At 49.1% G+C, this 25334-nt stretch overlaps 1 protein-coding gene across 8 annotated transcripts in view; it reads right to left on the bottom strand.

Moving 5' to 3' along the window:
• Ttll11 (tubulin tyrosine ligase like 11) overlaps nucleotides 1-25334 on the bottom strand; it is a 224679-nt gene that overhangs the window by 40332 nt on the left and 159013 nt on the right. For all 8 annotated transcript variants that reach the window (XR_009593829.1, XR_009593828.1, XR_009593830.1 and 5 more), the window contains one exon: nucleotides 4093-4335. Coding sequence is in view for 5 of the 8 variants with exons in the window: in XM_060390048.1 (XP_060246031.1) it covers nucleotides 4093-4335 (243 nt within the window). In the remaining 3 variants the exon portion in view is untranslated. The remainder of the gene's footprint in view (nucleotides 1-4092; nucleotides 4336-25334) is intronic.

The raw sequence follows: 25334 nt of genomic DNA on the forward strand, positions 1-25334 counted from the left end.
GAGAGATGGAGAACAGTCATTAGCAGGTGGTGAAATTTAATCCACAAGACTGAACACACCCAGATAAATTGGAGAGCAGAGAATGATCATATTTTACTATTTGGTCGCCATTGGGGTTTCTCGGGACGTCTTTAAAGAGGGCGTCTGTTGCGCAGTGCAGTGTTTCATCCCCTGCCTCCTGCACCCTTGATTAGCGCAGGCATTTGCTGGGTGGCCTTGTTGTCTGGTCCATCTGCTCGAGCTGCCTCTTGGCCACCTGAAGATGCTCTTTTCCTGTCGTGCTGTGCCGCAGCTCCACTGAACGCCCTGGCTGGCCACAGATTGGGAAGTGGCGGGCCGCAGAGCCTAGCAGCCCCTAACCTTGGAGAATTCTGTTTCTCGTGCAAATACCTCATGCAAATACCTCTCGTGATGGAGAGAATCACAAAGCCTGTCACACCCAGACAGCTTTGCAGGATATTTTTGTCATCAGCCCATTCCGACCTGAGAGTACCTTTATTACATTAAACATTCGATTAAAACATTAAAACATTCAATTCTGTTTTTGCTTCAGGATTGTGTAAAATCTAGAGTTCCTCTTGATAGATGCCTCCTGGGTTCTCAAACCAAGTGTCACTCATTAGAGGCTTCTGTGGGCAGTCCTGCTTTGATGGAATCCACACATGATTAAATGCATTTTTGACTACTGAGATTTTATATAAAAATAAGTGTGCATAGCTTCTTTTGGAGAGACCCAAAGCCCTGGTGACATTAAGTGTGCTTTTGGTGGCTCCCTGAGACACCTGCCACTTGCCGTGAAAGCCCACAGTGTGCTTGGGGAAGGGGAGGAGGGAGGGAAGCAGTTCCCTTTATTCATCCTGTCTGCTCTGGAGGCAACAGCCTGGGGAGCTTCCTCCAGATCTCCTCCTTGTCTTCTGGGCACAGCTTCCCCAGGACTGGCCAGGGAGCCTCCTGGAACTTCTCCCGTGCCCTCACCCTGTGTGTTTACAGAGCTGAAGGTCTGTTGCTGCCTGGATTACACACCTTTCTTTCTCTCTGGGCTCTCCCTGTTGCCTTGGTGGTGTATCTGCCTACTGCTCAGCCAATGACAGCTAGTAAGGTAAACCCTGCCTCCTCCAGGAGGCCCCCATGGATTCCACCAGATGGATAAAACCTCCCTGTTCTTATTCCTAGCTCTCTGCTCTGTTCACAGCTCCAGCCAAGGAGTCCTTGGTCACTGCCTCAGACTTTGCCAAAGGCTGGCACTGGGGGGTCTGTTAGTCTGGAAGTTCCAGAGGGAAGGAAGGCCTTTTTAACTTGTCCTTGAACATCCCATCTAGCTTCTTGGGAAGAGGTGGGGATGGGGCAGATGTCACGGCATCTGTGTTTTCCTATAGCCTACAAAGCAAGCAGTTAGTGTCCATCTTTGATAGTTCGTTCATTTGCCTCCATCTCTTGGAACACTTTGAGGGGCAACAAAGAGGGCTTATCAGCCATAAAAACCACGGCAAGCTCGTGACGATCTCTGGACCTGGAGGATCTTTATCCTATAGTGTGTGTGTGCGCGCACGCACGTGCACTGTGTATAGGATTAATCAGGACTACAGGAAAACATCTAGCATACGGCAAATGATTAATGAATGTTGGGTTTTTTTTTTTTCTGCAATGGTTAAAGAATGTCATGAAAATTTATATATAATTTTATAAATTCACAAGCCTGCACGTTCACACACACAACCAGGACCTGCACAGGTCTGGTACAAACCTGATAGAGGTGCCAAACCAATGACCCTAGATCTCTTCAACAAATGTGATCTGACTCCAGCACGGACTTGCTCATTTACAGTTCTCTGTGGCATTGCCACTTCAAGAAGAAAACTCTCTGACAGGCCTCAGCATTGCTGTCGCCTCTAACCCTTGGCTTTAACACCCTTACCCTGCATCTCCAAGCCACACTCCTCACAGTTCTCCTCAGTAAATCAAATAATTAGACTCAGGGAGTGGAAGCTGTGTCTTGCCAAAGGCTGCTCCAGACACAGTTTGCGGAGACTGCCACCAGCCTTCTGGTCTTCTCGGTAAGGTGGTAAACCCAAGTCTTGGCAGCCACCATTCCCAGGCTAGTGAACCTGATGGCCTAGTTGTAGGATGACTCAAGAAGGGCATTGCATTAGTTTCAGGGGTGGTAGTTTGGGGGAAGGAGTGACATGGGCTCTGGGGTCTAACAGGTCTGGCTTTGGGACCAAGCCTGTTGCTGATTGGCATGTGGCTTTGGCAAATGCCCCATTAGTCTCTAAGTCCCAGTTTCTTCATGTGAGAAGCCTTACAGGGTATTCTGGGTATTCTGAGTCTGTGGTATGTGTCAGAAAGCATCTGGATCAGGGCCTGAATCAAGGGAGCTGCTTGCCAACGAGAGCCTCTGGTCAGGATTGCCTTTGAGTCTCAGTGGGGTCAGCAGGGGGATGCTAGGGCTGGTCAGCTCTCCATGACATCATCAGTGTTCCACCTCCTCTCTGCTCACTCATACTGAGCGTGTTCTGGTGGTTTCAGGGTTGCCTATGGTCACAAGATGGCTGCTTAAAATCTAGCCACCATGGTTGAGTCCTGGACTGTAAGAAGGAAGAAGGGAACGGTATCCCAGGCTTCTACTTTACCAGATGACTTAAACCCCTTAAAAGATACCCTGGATACTATCGGCAATGGTTTCTGCCTCCATCTTGTTGACTGCTTCTAGTTAGGTGGAAAGTTGGGAAATCAATTTTGCATTATATCTATCCATTTATTTATTTTGTGCATGTGGGTTTAGGTGTGCATGTGTTATGGGAGAAGACAGCTTTCAGGAGTCAGTTTTTTTCCTTTTACCATGTGGATCCCAGAGACTGTACTCAGGTTGCCAGACTCGGTAGCAGCATCTTTATCCGCTGAGCCATGTTGCTGGACCCTACAGGTTTTTGTGGTGTTTTGTTTTTCTCTTAAAATGTTTAAATATTTCTATGTCATCACAGTAAGTAAGAGAAAGACGACCTTCCCTGCATTCTCTGTGCAGCTCTCTGCGATTCTGACTGGAGCTGAGGACCCTCATCTGGGGGCCCGGGAAGGCATGTGGTGACAGGCAGGGCGGGTAAGCTGGTGCGCTTCATTTGCATGCCATGCCTGTGGCTTGGACTTCCCAGAGCAAAGGAAGAATGCTCTGGGCCTCCCCAGCTTCCGCAGCATGGCACGGAAGTCTCCATTCAAAACCTGAGGGTCTGAAGGGCCACTGACCTCATCTTGCTGAGGGGTAGCATCTTTAGGGGGTGGAGCTTGTAGGTCTTTAGGTCCCTGGGCATGTGCCCTTAGAAGGCACTAGTTCATGCAGGAGCCTGAGTTGTTTTTAAGAATGAGTCTGACTCCGATCTGCTCTCTGGCCTCCTCTCTGGATATGCTCTCTTTCTGCCCGTAGCTCCCCTGTGATCTCATTTGCCATCAGACTCTAAGCAAAGACCTAACTAATGGGGCTGCCTGACCTTAGAGTTTAAGTTGCTACATTAAACTATTGTAAGTTATATAAACCCCTTTTCTTTATAAAGCTATCCAACTTCAGGTATTTGTGTCATAGCAACAATTAAAAAATGACTAATATGGTAGTACCTCTTTGTGTGTGTGTGTGTGTGTGTGTGTGGATACAAGCACCTACGCATGGGTATATGAAGACCAGAGGTTGATTTGAGTATCTTTCTCTACTGTGCTCCACCTTATTTTTGAGGCTGGCTCTTCACTGAGCCTGAAGTTTTGTATTTTCGCACTTCTGTCTTGCCCCGTTCCCATCCCTGGTGCTGGAATTACGCCTGGCTTTTCTGTGGGTGCTGGGGGTCTGAACTCAGGCCCTCAGGCTTGTGCATCGGGTGTCACCTCTTGAATCATCTCCCTCAGTTAAACTGCTTGTTTAACTGTCATGGTCATAACATTCACTAACTCATCTGACAAGAGTTTACAATATGGCAGGAGCAGTGCCAGCCCCGAGGTGAATAGAGCCTCAAACAGGGGACTGATTCACTGCTACGGTCTTCTAGAGGGGTCAAGGGCCATGTGACCATCCGGATGAGTGACAAGCTGGAGGAAGCTGGTCTCACTAACCTTATGAAGGTCCGAAAGCCAGTTGGTCCCAACTTCATCGTCCCCTTGATCCCCAGGAAGCGGATAAACAAATTGGCCATCCTGTCGACCAGGCGCAGGTAGTTGAACTGCTTGGCATACTTGGGGAACACTTGCTTGAGGCAAATGGAGGGCAGGTGGGCATCAGGACTGGAGTTGGGGTCGCCGCTCAGGTCATAGTCCAGATTTTCCTTTGAAGTGAAAAGCTTTTCTGGCTGCTGAGACCTGAAACACACAAGGCGCTCATGACGTACTGCCTTCCTCCAAAGACTTCTGACCCCGGAGGTGTGCAGTAGCTCTGGGGGAGTGGCCTTAAACTGTCTCTATCTTATAGACTAGAAAAATGGCCTCTTGAGGAGTGCCTGTCTGGGCTCACACAGCTTCTGCTGAGGAAAGCCAAGGCTTGAGCGAAGGGGGGAACTAGAACTGGAAACACAGGCCTTCTCCATCCTGCCGGCCTGGCTTCCAGGATGGGAGCTCTCCTCTGCCCTGCTCATGATACAAGGGAGTACGCCACTGTGAGCAGTCTGGGTTGGATGTCAAACTCCTACTTAGGGGTAGTAATGGAATAATTAAGAAATAGAAAAATCTCATTGAGGGTTGGCAAGAAGCCACAGGCTCAGTGCCGTGAACAACTTGGGAAGACGCTTCCATGCCCGGTCCCAGGGACACAGACGATTTTCTGGCTTAACTGCTTCCTTGGAGCTCGTACAGAAAAATGATGAGTTTTGTGACTCCTTAAGCCTCCGTGCCTTATTCTGAAATTATACTGATAACCAAGGAAGTGAGCAGCTGCGGATTTTTGCCTATCCACCTCCAGCTGGGAATGGCCTCTGTCCCCTCTCCTCCCGCATGACACAGCACTTCCGACACCCACAGTCTGTGTCCCTATCTCCTTGGCGTGTCGCTACCAGGTACTGACCAGTTACCCAGGTGGGGAAGATCATAATACATGCCAGCTCTTCCTCTGTCTCCATGGTCAGTGCTGTCACTCTCATCCCCAAACCAGCTCCCACAGGCCAGTGCTCTCCCTGCTTGTACCATAGCACTAAGTGTCTTAGTCAGAGTTCTACTGCTGGGCAGAGACACCACGACCACAGCAGCTCTTATAAGGAAAGGATTTAATTGGGGCTGGCTTACAGTTCAGAGGTTTAGTTCATTATCATCATGGTGGGAAGCATGACGACATGCAGGCAGACACGGTGCTGCAGAGTTAGCTGAGAGTTCTACATCCGACAGCAGGCAGCAGGAAGAGCAACTGACACTGGGCCTGGCTTGAGCTTCTGAAACTCCAAAGTCCGTCTTCCAGTGACACCCTTCCTCCAACAAGGCCACACTTCCTAACAGTGCCATAGCGTATTTCCTTTGTTCTTCCTATCCTCCATGCTTGGCACCTGAGTGGCTTTCATTTTATTTATTTTCAGTTTTGAGACAAAACCTCACTGTGTAACTCTGGCTGGCCCCAAACTTACCATGTAGCCCGGGTATCTTAGAATTTACCATTCTTCTGTTTCTTCCTCCCCAGTGCTGAGGTTATGGGCATGTGGCACCATGTGTGGCCCAGGGCAGCCAGGATACCTGATTGTCTAAGAGGCAGGTGCTTCTTCCTGGCATTTCCACTCTCTTCCCGGGCCTCCTTGTTTCTAGTCCCGTATTGGCCAGGCACAGCCTTCTCTTCTAGGCTCAAGGCCACCCCTCTACCTTGCTGTCTATCAGTCTGATCTGGAATCCAAGAGTCAATGTGCTTGGGTTCCCAGCTCCCTCTCTCACTCAGTGCCTCTCTCTGCGTCAAGCTCTATCCTTTCCAGGCTCTTGTCCCACCCAGAACCAGGACCGTCTGCCACCTTCTGTGGCCATTCCTAAGACCAGACCCTGAACACATTGGGCCTGGTCAGTAAATCCCTGACCCGGGGAAGTTCAATGCTTCACAGGTTGCTAAGCTCAATCCAGGCGGCTTGTGATCCTTTCACTTAAGAAATGGCCTTGTGTCAACACTCCTACTTCCAGATAGTCCTGCACTGGTCCTCTTGATGTCCCTGTCCCTGCTTCTCCCTGGCCCTGGCTGTGTGGAGCATTTCTATACTTTACCCCCACTCTGAGATGTCTCTTTGGCCACACCAATGACATTCTTTCACATCCCGTTCCTCCGCTTGGACACATCTCCCTGTTCCCTACACACTGCAGTGGTTCACCTCAGTGGTTCTGTGAGCTCACTGAAGGCACGAGCCAGCTCACGGCTATAGGATGTGGTGTGTAGTAATTAGTAATTAGGGGGTGGGGAGGCAGTTTTCATTTGTTGTATTGTGTGGTGGTTTGAATGCAAATGGCCCCTGTAGACCCATAGGGAATAGCATTATTAGAAGGTGTGGCTTTGTTGGAGAAAGTGTGTTACTTGGGGGTGGGATTTGAGGTTTCGGAAGCCCAAGCCAGGCCCAGTGTCTCTCTCTCTTCCTGCCGCCTTCAGATCCAGAAGTAGAACTTTCAGCTGCCTCTCTAATACCATGTCTGCCTAGGCTCTGCCATGGTTCTCATCATGCCGATAATGTGTAAGCCAGCCCCAATTAAACGTTTTTTCTTTTTAAGTGCTGCCGTGGTCATAGTGTCTCTTCACAGCAATAGAACCTGACTAAGATTGAGAAAGCTTACTTTTAACAATGACGTAAACTGACAAGAGGAGTACCAAAGTCACAATGCTTCCTATCCCATAAGCCCCTGGGAATGAGAAAGAAGCTTGGGAGACAAACATCATTTTGGAAAGCTCTTCCCAATTGGACCCGTTCTCCTAGCAGCCCAAAGAGCCAACCTCCAAAGAAGACATGAGTGGAAAGTTCCAGAAGGCCTAGTCACAGTTTCTTTCAAATGGATCCTAACTCAAGACTCAGAGAGTGAGGATGGGCAGGAGAATAGAAGCAGAGCAGAGCGAAGAAAGAATCTCTTTCAAAGTTTAATGCCATGGAGGATCTGGGTCGAAAAATGCTCTCTCCTGTGTATGTAGATCAGATTCCTCAGGAGAGGCACAATTTTCCTGAAGCAGACATGCCTTTGTCACTGACACCTTGAACTTTAGACAGTAAATAAAAGCCGGGTGGTTATTTTCACATGAAATGAAGTGTATTTCCCATGACAGCTGTAGAAAGAAAAATGGGGGCGGGGCAAACTGACACTCTAAACAGAAATAAGCCCTAAATGGCAGAGAGCTCAGGAAGTTCCTTAAGGGAGTTTGGGAGGTGTGAGGTGTGAATATGGGGAGGGGTGGAAATAGCTCAGGGTACCCAGTCAGCAAGCCCGCCCTGCCGGTGCTATCTCTCTTGCTCTCCAAGAGCCCCTGTGGAAGGGCCTGTGACCACAGCCCTGCTCCGGATGGGGAGACTGAGGCTGAGCATGACATGACCTCTCTGGGTACGTCAGTCCTCCAGTGCTCTTCCTGTCTTACTGTGCCCTTATTCTAAGCACATCATGGGTCACGCCGGGGCCACAGAATTCCGAACACCATTGTTTAACCTTTAAAAAGATCTTTTAAAAATCGATTGCCTTTTCTTTTTTTAAAAGCAAGGTCTCAGATGGTACAAGTTGAGAGTGTGCCTGAACTTTGGATCCTCCTGCCTCCACCTTCCTGTGGCTGGGATGATGGGAATGCACTGCCACCTCCGCTTTTAGGTGGTGCTGGGGATCAAACTCAGGGCCTGCTGCCAACCTGGGTGGCCCGCCGCCCTGAGCCACATCTTCAGGTGGGAACTTTATGTTTTAGATTTATGAAAGTCATTGAAGTTTTTTTTGCAGCCCTTTGGAGAGAAGTATAAGGAAATTAAGATGGTTCCTTACCCCACAATGTAAATGTAGGCCCTAAATGTTTAGAGTTAGGATGATAGGACATGTAGTTTAAACTTTTTGCACATCCTAAACATATTTCTCACCGACACACACATAGTCTGGATTAAGTGAAACTAGACCGGGGTTAACAGTTCTTCCTCTGTTAAAGAGTTAGTTAAAGGCCAAATGACCTTCCTGCCTAGGAGAGGCCGGCGTTCAGCCTCCTCCCTGGGTGGTGTGCCTCCTCCCCAAGCATCAATGTCACACCCATGTTAGCCGAAAGTGGCTTTGGAGATCATTTCATCAGGGATTTTTTTTCTTTGTTCTTGTGTGGAACATACCTAAAAGCCACCGTTTAAACCATTTTAAAGTGTATAGTTCGGTGGTAATCAAGACTTTCATGAGGCTTTATCACCATTGCTGCCACCTAGTTCCAGGACATTTCACAACAACGTCATTTCAGAGGAGAAATTTTAAGCTGGGTAGACAGGACTGGACCTACGTAGCATCGGGCTGTTTCAAACAGTACTTGGTCAGGGTGGCAGCCTTAGTTTGACCTGCCTCGGTGGTGGGGACCTCATCACCTCCTTCCAGCATGCACAGGCTAGGCAGGTCTTCTGAGTGACACTCTGCTGGACAAGGATGTACTCTCCCGGGGACACCTCTGTGCCCATCCCGCCTCTGGTGCTACCCAGCATGCACCTCACTGTTCCTCCAAGGCTTTCCGTGCCTCTGCATGGCTGCCGTCCCCACCGCCCACGTCCCTTCACAGACCCCAAGCTCCAGCTTCTGAGGGAAGTGGTTTTCTTCACCTGGGAAGCACTAAAGATGCAGCTGATGCATAAGAGGAAATAAAAGGATGAGGAATGGCATCATTGCTGGAGATAATTGCAATTATCACACCGAGACCCAAGCCATCACAAATACTGTAAAATCCTGTTTTTACTTAATAGCATTTTAATGGAAATGTCAGGCTTTTGGAATAAAAGTGACTGGTAAAGAAAACATAAATCAAGCTTACTAGTCCTTTGGGATCATTTCTGGGAAAAAAACCCCTGAATTTGGTATATCCTCGATTCATTAAAACAGGGGAAAGAAGCCTGGAATGTTTTATCTACTCTCATTTTTCACAGCGAAATTATTTTTCATTAAACTCACGTGAGAACCCACACATCTCTATTTTGTCTGGAGACCGCACTGCTAAAAAGCCACCACCAGTTACTGGGGACCTTCTAGAACTGAGCTACCTAACTTACCTCAGTTACCCCATTTGACTCTGAGGCAGGTGGAAACCATTTCCCCCTCACAGGGAAGCCAGGTGACACTTGTCCATACTCACTGGGTTAGCTGAGGGATCAGCCCCGACCCTGGGGCCGCTTCCCCCATGCCCAAGTCCAGCTCACTGCACAGTTCTTATGATTATTTGAGTTAAATCAAGTCAGAGATGCTTCTTCTTCTGCCTGAGCTATACATAGCTCCAAAGATTAACAAAAGCAGGGAGGAATATATGGCAAGATCAAACTCCTTTCACAGGAGTTGCTTGAATTCTCTCCAGAGGAATAACTTCCATCTCTTGCTAAATACACCTTCAATCATTTTCCATGCCTCCGAGATTTCCTACACGCTGGTGTGTCCCAGGGGCCCTGGGTAAGCAGGTGGGGTGGACAGAGTCACTGATGCCCAGAGGCATGTGACCCAATGGGATCAGAGAGTTACATGAACCACACTGGCATTGTCATGTCCAGGCAGCCAGCACGGGTTTCAGGCTTGATTCTGACTTTTAGAGACATTTGGTTGGATTTAGCAGTGCGGGAGAGAATGTGTGTGTGTGTGTGTGGGGGGGTGATGCAAGGAGAGGCATGATCAGAATCGGCCACAGTGAAGGAAAATCATCTAGTAGCACAAATTATGGATGGAGAAGGATATTAGGAAACTGGAATGGTCTAGAATTCAAGGGAGTCCAACCTTTTGGATTCTCTGAGCCTCGCTGGATGAGGAAGAATTGCCTTAGGGCGCACATTAAACATATGTTGCTCAGCTCATGGCCCATAGGTTTTTGAGTACCTATTTATGCTTAATTTTTGTGACTTTGTGATTTTTGTGACAAGATGCTGCATCTACAAAGTTCATGCTTGAGACTCACGTAACAGTGTAACAGTTTTCGGAAAGACGAAACATAATCTCATGATCTTTCAAGTCAGGTTACAATGTTGCGTCAGGCCGAGTCCATAGTCACTCCTGGCTGCCAAACGCCTTTAGGCCATGAGCTGGATGCCCCTGGCACATCAACCATCCTGAAAGTGCTTGTCTCTTGCTGCACTGGTGTCTCCCAAGAAATTGCCGGAGAGGCACACTCATGACGCTTTGTGTGGGCTGAGCTAACTCTCTGGGGGGCTCAGACACAGGATGGAGCCTGAGATTCGCTGTCTACACAGCAGACGATGAGGTCTATCTAAACCAGGACCACTGGGTAAGTATGGAGCCACCTCAGGGGACTCCGGCAGTCACGGTAACCACCGTTTGAAGTGGGGATAAGGAGGCAGAGAACAGCCAGGTCACGTGCTCTTGGCAAAGCTGTGGTCATACAGGATGCCCTGGGGTGGGGGCGGGGGGACTACAGGACAGAGGGACGTAAGCAGGTCTCTTTCCCTGCTGTCATCATTTCAAATGTGCACAGAGCACACCAAGCTCATGAAGAAATGCTAACCACGCACCACGGAGTGCCTTAAATTAGGACTGTAGCTAATTTAAAGTGTCTCAGGATGAAGTCGCTAAAAATAAACATAACTACCAGAAAGCCCAGTGCTGTCACTTGACAAATCTCCGCATGACAGAGCCCCATTTGCCTGACGGAGCTATGATGCAATCTGAAGAGGAGGCATAGACTACGGACGTACTAAGCAGCCCAGGCAGACCTTCCCAAGAGATGAGGTCAGGACTTACGGAAGCCTCTGCTTGATAGATTCTAGTCCTCTTGAGAGCCAGACCAAGTTGAGGATGGTCGTAGCTCTCCCTCCTCATGCAACGACCCTCCCTTCCCAGAACCCATGCCTGGCCACTCCCACCTCACCAGCAACAAGCACAGTGGTGACGCCATTACTGCCTGCCAGTAATTCAGCAGGTTTTAAGTATGTATGCTCCATAAAAATCTCACAAAGTGGATGCTATATTCCTACTTCACAGAAAGGGGAGCCGAGACACAGAAAGCCAAATCAATGAATGTGTGTTGGAGTCAGGATAGAAAAGTATGCATGTATATCTACATATACGTATACACATGCATACATACATGCAAACCTAGATTCCACATGAGAGAAAACATGTGATATTTTGCATGCCTCCATTTTAGATATGAGGGAAATGTGTTCAGAAAAGCTGACTATTTTACTACTAAATTTGAACCCAGAGCTGTTTAGGTTCAAAACTGACACTTTCCCTCCATTTTCTCAGCTTCTCGTCATTATCATTCAGCTCAACTCATTTGCTCCTCCCTTGTAGCTGCGGAGAGAATCTCTTACTTTATGGGGTAAGGATGGCTTAAAGGGAGAATAGATGAGGGTGGGCACAGCCTATGCCGGCCAAAATGGGGTATTGTTTAAGACCTAAGTTCAGCCGTTCCGTGGGGCACACAGACCAACTATCGAGGTTTCTAAGTGACTCAAGTGTGACTTCTGGGAGGGTCAGCCCCTGCTCTGGATGAGGTTGCCCCACTTTGCCAAACACATCAGTCTGTTGCTTTTCCATCCTGGGCTATTGTGACTCATGACACAGAGGGCTTGCGGAATGCAAAGTAGCGAGGAAGCCAGAGGCAACAGCTCCATCTCTGTCCCTGCCTCGGGCTGCTTCATGGAGCCATGACCTGGGCTGGCTGCTTGAGCGTTTTCTCGCTTGGCCAGACAGTGGATGGGCAGAAGGACAAACACGAGGACGTAGTCTTGTGGTTGCTTCCCCAGACCTGAAGGCAAGTCTTTTCAGAGCTGGAGAGCCCTTTAGGGGTCACTGGGCCCAGCCCTCTCGTTTTCGTTTTCCAGATGAAGGACCTGACAGCTCATTTTCTACAGGCTTCCCAATCAGCTTCTTTGCTGGCAGGGCACTCTCTGAGCCACCAGCCTTCCCTGTGCTCCCTTTTGCCGACTGTACTGCAGCACAGTCAAAAGATGGAATTTTCTGTGCATACTGCTCAGAAAGCCATGATGCTCTGTCTCCTTTCCAGTGGGACGCAGGCCTGGCGGTCTAGATGGTTTGGGGTACAGGTGTGGAGATTGGAAAATCAAGGAACAGTTGGATTGGCTCTGCTGCTTGAAGCGGCCTGACCTTAGGCAAGTCACATAACCTCAAAGCCCTATGTAAGACAGAGTGATGATGGCCTGATATAAGTAACAGGGAGCAGGAAGAGCAGAGCATGCGCTGAGCGCAGTGCCTCGACACCCCAGCTCCTTCTATCATAATTACCCGCTGTGTCTTCATCTCAGTCATGAGTCAACCCTGGATAGGCAGGTGGTCAGCAGGGACAGCCCAGGGGAATCTGTGCTCCTGCTCCATCCCCACCTCACATAACTAGACACAGGATTGTCTCCTGCTGCTCCAGGACTTCTGGGAGTCTTATGTCAGGCCGCCTAGGCCAGTGAGACCCATCTTCTTGTCCTAGCCGAGACCATGCATGCTCCATGGTGCCTTAATGAATAACTAACCATGCCTTACCTGATGTTTCAATCTTGGGTTAGGGTCCCTGCCATTATGAGGTCCTGTGCTGATGGAGTTGTTGCTCCTACCCCCACCCCACACTCAAAACAGCTGAACACAGGGTTAGAGGGCACCCACATTGAGCTGACTCACTTTCTTTCTGAAATAACTCAGGGAAGAAGTGGCCAAGTCTTTGCTTGAGGGGGGACATCTAGTGCCAGGCAGAGGCAAGGCCCAGCCTTCCTGACGCCCTGTTCAGAGTCCTTAAATGGAGAAAGAGAAAGACTACATCCACTTGAGCTTGAACACCATGATGGCCAACTGAATTCTGGGCACTTTGGCCAGAAGGGAAGGTGACACTTCTCAGGCTTCACAAAACAGAGAAAGTTCCTCAGAGTCTGAGCTTGCCTTGAACAGTGTCCTGTCCTGAGGCATGCTGGGCCTCAAGTCATTTGTTCACTGCCTACTTCCTCTTCCCTACCTACATTCCCTCCCTTGGTAAATGTGCTTTCCCAATCACTCACGTGTTCCATCTTTTCTATAATTCTTTCTACAACTTTTGAGGGGAAAAAAAATCACCATTCCTTCATCCATAACCTTCCTGACTTTGTACATCATCAGATTCTTTTTTGTTGTTGTTGTCTGTTTTGTTTTTTTGAGACAGGATTTCTTTGTGCAGCCCTAGCTGTCCTGGAACTTGGTCTATAGACCAGGCTGGCCTCAAACTCAGAGATCCACCTACCTCTGCCTCCCAAGTGCTGGGATTAAAGTGTGCACCACTATGCTTTACTCGTCATCATATTCTTGATCACTACCAACACTGTATCTTCATTATCGCCATAACTATCATCTTTATCATCACCATAATTTCTGTCACCGTTCTCATATTCATCACCACCATCATGATCATGACCACGATCTCTATCACCACCACTGCCATCACATCATCTTCATCATCACTATCATTATATCATCTTCACCATTACCTTCATATTGATCACTATCATCATGATCATGAGAATTTACATCACTACTGCCATTTTCATCATTATTACTATCATCATCACCATTATCACCAGCACAATCATTTTCATCACTACCACCACCGCCATCATCATCTTCACCTTCACCATCATCATCATCCTCATGATCACCTCCATCACCACCATTGTCATTATCATTGCCATCATCATCACCATTATCACGATATTCACTGAGAACTTACTCTCTGACCCTCAAGATGCAAAAAAAAAAAAAAAAAAAAAAAACAAACCACAGCATACTTTATTTTTTTTCTTCAAAGAGTTTATCATGCTTAAAAGACTATTTCTTTTAACTGTCTATGAAATACCTGATTTTTTTTTTTTAAATTACAGAAGGGCAGGCCCTGTAGTTGCTTAATCTACCACTAAACTTACCGCCTCCACACAGCCTCCTTGTGCATATATCTTGCAACGAGTAGAGTCACTATTTGAACAAGTTCTCATGATTCCAATTAACCAGACAAAACTCACCTGCGTTGGCACCTGGCAACCCTGAGATTTAGGGGCGGTGAACTAGCAGCCTCAATGATTGGGCAAGAATCAAAACTCCATGCTATATTACGTATTACTAGGGCAAACACCTCTATTTCTGATTGCCGGAATGAAACTTTCTTCTTCCTTTTCTCTCTCAGCCACTGCAAGACCCTGCATGCATACCAGGAGAACAAAGACTTCCTGGTGGCTTCAGCGAGATGACGTGACAATTGTAGTCAGTGGCTGCATTAGCTGGCTTCACCACCGCTAGAATTAGCACAAAAGGCCAACCCCGCTTTCACTGTGCAGATCTGCTAATGAAGGGATCCTCCTAATTACATACTCGGTGCGAGGCTGAAACACAAAACATTTTAGTATTTAAACACAGTTCTGTGTCAAAGTACAGGCTGCGTGAATGTGGGCTAAATGGGGACAGCCATGTGGAGATGGCACTCTTTGCTGAGACTGCTTTCTCTTTGGCATCTGAAGTCCCCCAAGTCCAGTTCATTGTCTGCAGAGGTCCTAAATCTCTTTCAACTGTTGTGTACCCCACGAGTCCCCATTCAGTAATTTCATAGGAATCTACCAGGCCAGAGAGTGGCTCAGCACACCTGCCCAAACCCTGAAGGACAGGTACAGAACCCCAAATCACATTTCCTCAGTGACATGGGACTCACGACATTTGTATACTACTTTCTCTGTAAGGTGAGCAGCAGGAGTCCTGTGCTAATGTGAGGAGACCTTATGGGACAAACCACTCTCAGGCAAGGTCATCCCTGTCCCTGTGTTTGCATCTGGTCCCTTTCCGATGGATCAGCAATTCCACTAGAAGCTAAGTGTCAATCTTGTGGCTTCTAGATCCACACCTCATGCCCGGGGATGGAGGCACACCTGGGTCTGGGCGGCTCACGCCTGTGTGGCTCTCGTCTGCAGTTTAGCTTTGGATCCTGTTCGTCCTTCACAGCTCATCTTTAGAGGCCATCCACATTCCCTCCCATTTTTTTCCCTCCCTCCCATTCACAAGTACACTTCCTGCATTTCCCGTGGTACTTCTTGGAATGTATAATTTTCTGAACTGGCATCATGGCCGTTTCTCCTGAAGGACTATTGGAAACAAATTGATTTGTGTTCCCCTCGCCTCTTACATTTCACACATGTTGTTAGGAAGATCTGCTGGTGAGTGATTGCATAGCAATGCGTTCTTGAACAGGAATGACAGGAAGTGACTGGCGTGACTCATGGGTGAAGGCATGCCATTTGCTGGATGCCATTTTCAGGGAAGCACTCAGCTTCCTTGAGAGTATTGATATGGGGCTAAGAGTAACTTTATTCTGGGTCCATCTTGCACTAACTAAACGGAGGTGGACAGTGCAGTCTGGCTCCCAGAGTTGTGGAGGAGCCCAGTGGGAGCTCAAAAGCAAGGGGCTAGCATCCTGGCTGAAGCATGGTGGAAAGCCGTTTGCGGACATGCATATGCATGCATGCATGTGAGTGTGCACGAAAGATAAGAGAGAAAAATAGACAGACAGAAGGGCAGATACATGGAATCTTGTTATGAAGCTTAAGCTGGCCTTGAACTCAAGATCCTCCTGCTTCAACCTCCCAAGTGCTGGGATTTGCAGGCATGTGCTATCATGCTCCATTGGACCCACATTTATCCAGTTCCTCCTCTGTAGTGAGGGATGTAAGGTCAGTTCAAGACCACCTTCTCCAGGAGAGTCAACCTCCCCTTCACAATCTCCTGCTCCTTAAAGAACTCTGGCCCTATCAAATTAGTTTTTTTCTTAATCAGCTGATAAATTAGGCATGCATATTAGCCATCAGGTCTAGAGAAAAAGTCTGACTTTTTTCTTTATGCGATCTTGAATTCCCCCAACATAGAGTTGTTGTCAAAATCCATTAAAGTATTTAATTTCTCTTGTCACTGCTCAATTCCCTGAGCAGACCTCCCGACCGCGTGCCGCGGTGCTTCTCACACAGGCACTCACTGTTTAGTTATGGCAGTACACTTCTTAGACAATATATCCCCGGTGGATCTAGAGGCTCTAGACAGACCGCACCGAGTCCAAGCCCGAGGTTAGGTCCAGGTGGCGGGGCAGCAAGAGTTGTAGGCATCGTGGAGATGAAGGAGGCTGGTCCTGTCATTTACCAGCTGCTCGGCCTCAGGAAAGTACTTAACCCCTCCAGGCATCAGTTTTCTCATCGGCGAAGTGACGACAGGGCCAGACCCATAGGGTTTCCTAAGTTCTGAGCTGACTAGCAAGCGCAGAGGACCTGGGACAATGTTAGAGGCGCCACTGGTCCCCAGAAGGCACAGCTCAGGTCTCAAGGACGTCACAACCCAGGACTAGGTCCCCCTCCCCCACCCCTGCTTCTTCAAGAAGCTGATTTGCTGAGACCGCAATTGGACTGTTTTTCTCCTCTTCGTGTGTGGGAGGGGCACAGTGTAACGCACACCCGGAGTTAATTTTCAGAAGCCGTCCACCTTTTTCTTTTTTTTCTTTAACTCTGTGTATGGGTGTTTTGCCAGCAGGTGTGTCTGTGCCCCATGTGTGCAGCTCCTGTGGAAGCCAGGAGAGGGTGTCGGATCCCTCTTCTGAGACTACAGCTGCAGGCAGTTGTGAGCCTCCATGTGGGAGCTGGGGATCTACCCCAAGTCTTTAGAAGAGCAGCCAGTGCTCTCGACCTCTGAGCATCTATCCAGCCCTCCCTACTTTTTTTTTTTTTTTTTTTTCTGAGACAAGAAGCTGACAAGCTCACTGACTTTGAGCTTGCCAGTTAGGTAGGGACTCACCCATCTCCACCTCCCTGGTAGAGAATGTATAGGCGTGCATCACTGCACCCAAATGCTTACATCACATGGGTGCTTGAACTCGGGTCCTTGGGCTTGCATAGCAAGCACTTTACCAAGACGCTATCTCCCCAGGCTCCTTGACATTCTCCAAACACCCTCATTCAAATACATTACTCCCTACTGGACTAGATTCAACGAGTAGACAAAGGTTTCCATGCCAACAGGAACACGGTGTAGACCTCATTCCCCAAGGTGGGGCCACTAAGGCCTCACCGTTCAGTTTCACTACCAGCAAGTAGATGCTGAAGTCAGAGCTTGCCTCTTCCTTGGTTGTCGTGGCAACAACCAGTGACCTCCCCTATCCTGGGTTTATAGAAAGTGGTGGCCCAAGGAAAGGGGTGACTCCTGCCCACGGACCTCCAGATGCCCGCGTGAGAGGGACTGCCCACCTGCTCTTAACACAAAACCAAATCAGCCGTCAGCGTACAGACACAGCCCTGGGTGATATGGGAAGAGCCTGGCTCTGTCTTCAGGGCCATCAAGGCGTTACTGGAGAGAAAGCATCAGAGAGTGAGGCTGTGCATACCTTCCCAGGAGTCCTCTTGCCTCGGTCAGCATTTGAGGAACCTCAGCTAATGCTGATATTGACTGCCCCGGGCTCGGAGCACGGCTTTCCATCCCTGACTGAACCAACGAGTCTGCACGCTAGCCATCCTGTTTTCACTTTTCGAGACTGCTCTCTGCCCCATTGTTGAGGACAGGACAGGAATCTGCCCAAACAGGTTTCATTTTCTTCCTGTCACTCTTTGACTCCATGTAGCTTTTAAAAGTCACCTTCTAAGACCAACACCTGCCAGACAAATCCACCCGGATGTCCCACCTGCATCTCAGTGAGTCCGGCGTTCCAAGCCGAACAGTTTGTTTCCCAGAACCTGCGCCTTGTTGTTACTGGCAACTTCCCCAGCTCAGTCAGCCAAACCCCAAAACGCTTCTCCTTGTCCTCACCGCGGTCTTCCGGTAATGGCTCTGAAGGCCGCCCCACCCTCTTCCATTCAGAGGCCCTGATTCTGGAGTCCCAGTGGTTGGGAAGCATGGAGTGAGGTGGTCAGTGGTCAAGGCTGTGGGGTCCGGACGCTTGGGGTCTGTGTGAGTGCACGCTTGCATCCAAAGCACAGCCACTGCTCACTACCTTGCTCATCTTCTTCCTGGGATCCCCATCTTCCAGAGGAGACACTGCCTATGAGACCAAGTGACACAGGCTGCCCAAGGCTGTCCAGAGTGAGACCAGTGAGGAGTGCAGATCTGCTTGACTCCCAGCAGGAGTCAATCTTTCCTTTCTCCCCCTTCCTCCTGGGCTCCTCCTCCCCCACCTGTCTCTCCCTCCCTCTTCTAGTCCATTGGATTTATGTGAGGCGTGAGCTCCCTACATAGCCCCCAGGCTAGGCTTGAATTTTCAATCCCCTGCCTCTTGAGTGCTGGGATTACGCTGCACCTGGCTTCAGCGGGGGTGTGTTAAGACCAGAGCGGTTGATCTCTTCTCTCCTGTTTGTATGTTGGCACCGTGACATTGGAGCGAGCCGTGGGCCTAGACACTGGGGCTCCATGGACAGTGTGGGTTCAGAGCCAGCCAACCTGAACTCCACTCCACACTGTGGGGTGCCTTCTTTCCTCCTCCTCTCACTTCTCCCCTCTTCTTCTTCTTCTTCTTCTTTTTTTTTTTTTTTTTTTTTTTTTGCTTGATAACCTCACTTGCATACGTCATTGTCATCAAATCCCATCCAACTCCTCCCCTACCTCCCCACCGCTATTTCCTCTGAAGGTCATGTAATTCTGTTATAAACCCCGAGTCCACTCAGGGCTGCCTGTGCGCACACGGGTGCAGGGCCATCTTCTGGAGCGTGGGCAGCCTCTCAGGGGCTGTATTCCTGAGGACACCTGACTCTCCATCAGTTTCCAATAGTCCTCAGCTAGGGGTGGGAGCTTCTGTCCACCTCCCCTGTCCATGCTGAGATTCTGTCTGGCTTGCTGCTGGGTAGGTTTTTTTGCACGCTGTCACAGCGCCTGTGAGCTCGGATGTACAACTGCTCTGTTGTAGCCAGCAAACACTGTCTCACTGCAGTCATCTGCCACCTCTGGCTCTTACAGTCTTTCTGCCCTACTTCATAATAATCTTGTAGCCACGAGAGGAGGGGTATGAAACAGATGTCCAGTTTAGAGCTGCATAGCCCATAGTGGCGTTGGCCAGGTGTAGCGAGAAGAAAGCTTGCTATATGATCGTGGCAAGATGACCTTGGAGAAATTACTAGTTAAGGGCTAGAAAAGTCTGGTGGGCTGAACTGTGCCCCACCTTCTAGGCATTTCCAGGTTCTAATCCCCAAGACCACAACTGTCTGAGCCCTCACCAGGATAGTCTTTGCAGAAAAAAATCACAGTAAAGGCTGTGAGCTCATCCGGATTTAAGGGAGCCCTAAATCTGGCGACAGGTGTCCTGACGTACAGAGGGACACCGGTGCTGACTCACAGACAGGGACTGGGATGGTATTACCAAGAAGCGAGCCAGAGCCACTCAGAGCTGCCTCTCTCCACAGGCTCGGGAGAGCTGTGACGCCAAGGTTTGCACACTGGGGCTAGAACCACAAGGGGATCCATTTCTGCGGCCTTGTGGTCCCCATCTGTCTGGGACTGGTTGAGGCTAAGAAGGCAGCAGGCCTCAGTATTCTCCTCTCTGGAATGGATGGTCACAGAGGGTTATATTCTGCAATAATGTAGAACCAGCTTCAATGGGCCTGGTGCACAGTGAGCCTGCATGAAAGTCAGGTGCACGGCACTATGCTAGAACATTCCCAGGTGATACCTTGGAAACGTCTTCCCCAAGGCACAATTGCTGGCTGCCGCCACCGCCTTCGTTCCCAGACTGGTAAACTGTTTAACTTCAGATCCTGAGAGCCAAAGGGTGGAGCGTTCCCTGTGAGCCCAGCTGTCAGGGACAAGCGGACAGCCCAGAGGCATTTGTGTCCTTGTAAGGCTGGTGAATAAGTGCTGGCCTATCTCCAGCCTGAGATGATGAGCCTGTCACACTGGGTTTCACAAAACATCTGTTTTCTGGAACAAGCTGGTTGTCTCAGGCTGGCTCTAGTGATAACAGTATGTTTTCCCTATACACAAGCCGTGACACGTTCACTGAAGCCCTATGTTTCTACGTGTGACCCATTTCTTAAGTGGCTGGAGCCCATCAAAATCTTCACAAGCGCTGATGACATGTGGTCGGCCTAGGAGGTTCCCTTAGTTGCAACAAACCCAATACAACACTGACTGTGGCTTACAGGGATGCTGTTGGGGGAAGGGGACAGCAGTGTCTCTAAAATTGGTTCCTCTAACGGCTGGGCCTGATTCCACAAGGGAGTCAGGTCTGCAGGCTTCATGCATATGGATGGCAGCTATGGTTGAATGATACCCTGCAATTTTTCTGCCAGCGTTAATCGACTTTGGTTGGTTACTGAGAATTTGACGAGGATATGCTATGCCAGTGCACACACCAATGATCCCCAGGATCCGAACACGGCTTTGCTGGATTTGATTCAATTCCAGCTTGAGCTAAGACCGCATGCAGTGGTGTGCCCCAGGTGAGATGGTCAGCCTGTGCCTTGGCATGAGTTAGAGAGAGGGACAGAAGGAAGATCCAAACAGGAGAGAGCCAGACGCTGTCACCATGGTCTGAGGGGTGGAGGAGGGGCCTGGGTCAAGGGGCAGAGACTCTCACCAGGGTAGGGCTAGGTCTGAGTAGAGGGGATCCTTAGTGCTTTGGGCACTGGATCCAGCTCAGCATCTGTTTGTCTTTCCACGGCAGCTGTCTGTCACACCCTTTGGGAGCCAGACCTCACTTCCTCGAGAATCAGGGGGTCTGCAATGGGTCATGCTTACTGCTGACTCGCAGCTCCAGTGGCTGTGAGCCACAATTCTTATCCAGCTGTGTCACCAGAAGGCCACTGCCCTGTATCTCTGGTCTCACGCCCCTCTCCAGTGCTCAGTGTTCTGGCTTCTACCTGGACCTCGTACCTTTCTTTTCCTTGGTAGTCTGATGCTGTCAGCCCTAAATGCATGGGGGTCAAGCCCGTTTGCACTGCCAAGAACAAAAGGTGCAGAAGGCAGTGCTTATGGTATAATTTCCCCAGTCCTGTCCTCTGACACCCTGAAGTCTGTTCTCTGAGAGAGAGAGAGAGAGAGAGAGAGAGAGAGAGAGAGAGAGAGAGAGAGAGAGACTCTGGGCACAGGGAGCCTCGAGTCTGGCATCCTTGTTCTGTATACAACAAGGACTGAGCTCTGGAATGGAACACAACTTGTCCAAGGTGGCATAGGATATAGCGATATAGCTTTCAGGGTTCAGGGGGGACCTCGGATTCCCAGATCTTATTAAGTTTGCTGTGACAGCATCCTCAGCTCTCCTGTGGGCCACAATCAGCTCTTTGCAGACAGCAGCTGGCTTGGGGTCATCTCTGACCCTCAGGCTGCTAGCAGCAAGGGGCTCAGTCTAGGGCAGCGGCTCAGGACACATTACTTAGGTCTGATGTGAGCCTGTCTCTCTGCAAATGTAGACGTATATCAGACATGGACACATTCCTAGAGCAGAGGGACAATTTCAGGACCTGCAGACTCTGAGCAGGAGCCGTTTCTGCCTGGAACATGAAGTAGATGTAGAAATGGATTACACAACAGCCAGAGATGCCGTGTCACATTGAAAATGTTCTTCCTGCGTATCAGTGCTGGCTCATACAATGAATGACAACTGCTGCCAGAGGCCACAGCCTGCAGGCCCGGCCCTGGGGGCTTTGTACACGGTCCTACCAAGAACTCCCATCAAGCCTACCAGGCAGGGATAGCCAGCTCCTCTCTCCGGGCGGGAACCAAGGTACCTGGAAGTTAGGGTTTTCCCAAGGTCACAGAACTCAGGAGTGCTGGAGCAGGAGGGTTCTACTTAAGCCCAGCTATGCTGGCATGGGGATAGGAACAACAGTTAACAGATGGCAAGGGTTGGTTTGTGCTGGGCATGGAAGTGTGGATGTCCTCGATCTTCTCCCCAGGCCCACAGCTCTGCAGGTGAGGACAAACAGGCTTAGAGATGCAGGTGAGTTAGCACACACCCAGCGAGAGAGAGACAAAGTCCAGAGACAAAGGCAAGGCTAGATACTTGAAGAAAAATCTCTTAGAAAACTTCTCAGGGCTGGTAAGGTGGCTCAGCAGGCAGAGGCACTTGCCACCAAGCCTGACAATGTGAGTTCTATTCCCAGGATGGAAGGAGAGAACCAATTCACACAAGGTGCCCTCTCCCTTCACATGTAACACCCGCCCCTACAAAATAAACAAATGAAAATGTGATTTGCATTTTTTAGAGAACAGGCTTTTTGTTCCTTTGCTTTTTAAATTTGTGACCCAAGGTCTGGGAATGTAGTTTAGTGGCAGGGTGTTTTGTGGAGCATAAGTGAGGTCCTGGCTTCAATCCCCAGGACCTCAACAAGTAAACTAACATTTGGAAACCTGCATATGAAATAAAACTTTCCTTTCAGCTCTTTCCAGTGCCACATTTGGTGACGTCATGGACATTCTTTGCTGGGTAGCCATCAGTCCTGCCCCCCCAGAGCTTTTCCCTTTTCCAGATGGAGACACAAGTCCCTGCTTCCCCAACCCCCTCCCCCTGTGCTGTTCCTGTTCCACCTTCTCGTGTCTTCTCCTACACAGATGATTGGGTATTTCTTGTATTTCACTTAGCACAGTGCCCTCAGGGTTGTCTCTGTGCAGCCTGTGTTGGAACGTCCTTCTGTTTGGAGACTGGTGGGCATTGCGTTCCATGGAAATGGAGGCTACGCTGCCTCATCCCTGTCTATTTATCGTAAAGAATAGCTTTGAGACTATGTGTATACTTGGGCAAGTCACTGTTAAGCTGGCCATCTTCTTTCCTGAACCTGAGCTCTAGCCTGCCTGTGAGTGTGTGTGTGTGTCGGGGGGGTATCTCTACTGTGGCTAGACACTAGAGAAACCAACTCTCCCACCAGCCTCATGATGTGAGATGACCAAGTGCTTTCTCTTGTCCCTCAGGTCCCATGAGATGATGGCCAACATTTGCCACCACTGAGGGACAACTGGAGTCTCATGACCTCTTTGCCCATCTTGTCAGATTCAGGCCCCTTCCAAAACATCTTTCCTACTACAGACAGAGAACAGAGCTCACCATGTCACCTCTGGCTTTACTCTGCCCTCAATCACTCCATTATTCCTTTCAAAGATTTGTGCAAATAACTCTTTGTTGCACTGAACACTTTGCTGGCACCCTGTATCCTCAGGCATCCCAGGGCCTTTTCCTTGTCCAATTTTCAACACTGTACTCTCATTCCTTGAGATTCACACCATGTGGTCCAAGACCAGCTGTGGAGAACCTCAAGCCCAGGATGTCCAAGTCTCTTATAGAAAATGCGTGATATTTGCAGAGAACCTGCTTACATCCTCCTGGATTGATGAGGTCATCTCCACATCACTTATAATACCAAAGAGAATGCAAATGTTGTATTGAGAATTGATAGACTATACTGTGTTGTTTAGGAAATTGCAGCAAGAAAAATGTCTGCACATACTCAGTACAGACTGCCTAGGACTTTCACTGTGGTTGTACTCAAAGATGCTGAGCCTGGGAGCATGATGACTGTATCAGTCCTATATATTCGTTTTCTTTCTTGCTCACTCTGGATTTGTCACCTCCACACCCTCTATAGAGAAAGCCGGTTCCCAAGGCAGGGGTCTGGTGGCGCCCTGTGCCTACCTGCCCTTCAGATCCCACATATAAGCCTTTGTGCAAATGCAGCATGTTGTGCATGACCGACTCCTCTTGCCTGCTGCACACAGCCTTGGCCCTGTGGCTGCCAGGCACCCCCAGCCCCACTCCCTCTCACATTTCCACTTATATTCCAGCTACACTGTCCTGTTTGCCCTGTCTTTCCGCTGCCTACCAGCCCTGGGCCTTTGCACATGCCGTTGCCTCTGCCTGGAATGTCCCTCCTCTTACCATATCCTACCTCTCTGCTATCTCAGTCGCTCCCTTTGCTGGGATCTCAAACACCCTTTAAGAAAAAACAAAACAAAACAAAACAAAACAAAACAAAACAAAAAAACATTTTTTGAGCTCTACACACTCCATTGCAGCTGTCCCTTTACCTGCCTTGATCAGTTTTTAAACAACCAGTTTTGTGGTGTCAGGACAACACTGGTGGCTCTCAGATCCTCAGGGCCAGGACTGGGCTTGTCATAAGTGAAAAATGATCTGACCTTGTGAATCTCAGTTTTTCCGTCCTGAAACAACCCTAGGACCACTCCACTAGACTGGACAAATGGTGTGCCGTGAGCAGCACTCACTGCTATGCTTCGTGCAGGGTGGGCAGTTTACATCTGGAGGTCTGGATATGGTAGTTTGAATGAGAGTGGCTCACACTGGCTTTTATATTTGAACATTTGGTCTCCAGTTAGTGGAACTGTTTGGGAAGGACTGGGAGGCGTGGCCTTGTTGGAGGAGGTGTGTCACTGAGAGTGGGCTTTGGGATTTCAAAAGCCCACACCAGGCCTGGTTTGCTCTCTCTCTTCCTCCCTCCCTCCCTTGTGGATCAGATACAAGCTCTCAGTTACCACTCCAGCACCATGCCTACCTGTCAGCTGCCATGCTCCCTACCGTGACAATCATTGGCTAACGCTCTGAAACTGTAAGCCACCCCCCAATTAAATGGTTTCCTTTATACATTGGTCTTGGTGTCTCTTTACAGCAAAAGAACAGTAAGTAAGATACTGGGTTAGCACTCAGGTACAAAGTGTTGGGGTAGGGAATCTTGGGATCATGGGATCTGTGGAAAACCTGCTTCCTTGTTCAGAAGCCACCCAGAAGTCTTCCCACCATTTGTCCCCTCTGGGAGCTAAACTGATCAGTGTCAGCACCAGAGAGAGTTCTTGTCCTTTCCTGTCTCATCCATCACATTTTGGCAGTATGCCCTTGGAGCACAGAAAACATCCAAGTATACTCTCTTCCCAGAACCCACTCTATTTATAATCATCACGTCATGAAGTTGAGAATATCCAAGGACCTTGGGAACCAGCCGTGGCCATCCTTGTTTTTTTTTTGTTTTGTTTTGTTTGTTTGTTTTACCTGAAACACAGGTTCAAAGGGGCCAACTGACTTGTTCATATCACATATCTTGCTAAGAATTTTACTCTCTCTTTCCTTAACACAGAATCGCTCTTCTTTCTAGTGAGGCCCTAAAGGAGTCTGGAGTTATGCTCTAAATTCTCCTCCTGGCCAATGGGGTCACTGAGGAGAAACTCATTTGAAGCCTGCATTCTTTCCAGTCAGCATTAGCCAGGTGCTTACAGATGCGAGTCTCTATGAGTAG

Source organism: Meriones unguiculatus, chromosome 8 (genome assembly GCF_030254825.1).
Source record: "Meriones unguiculatus strain TT.TT164.6M chromosome 8, Bangor_MerUng_6.1, whole genome shotgun sequence".
Classification (NCBI taxonomy): Eukaryota; Metazoa; Chordata; class Mammalia; order Rodentia; family Muridae; genus Meriones; species Meriones unguiculatus.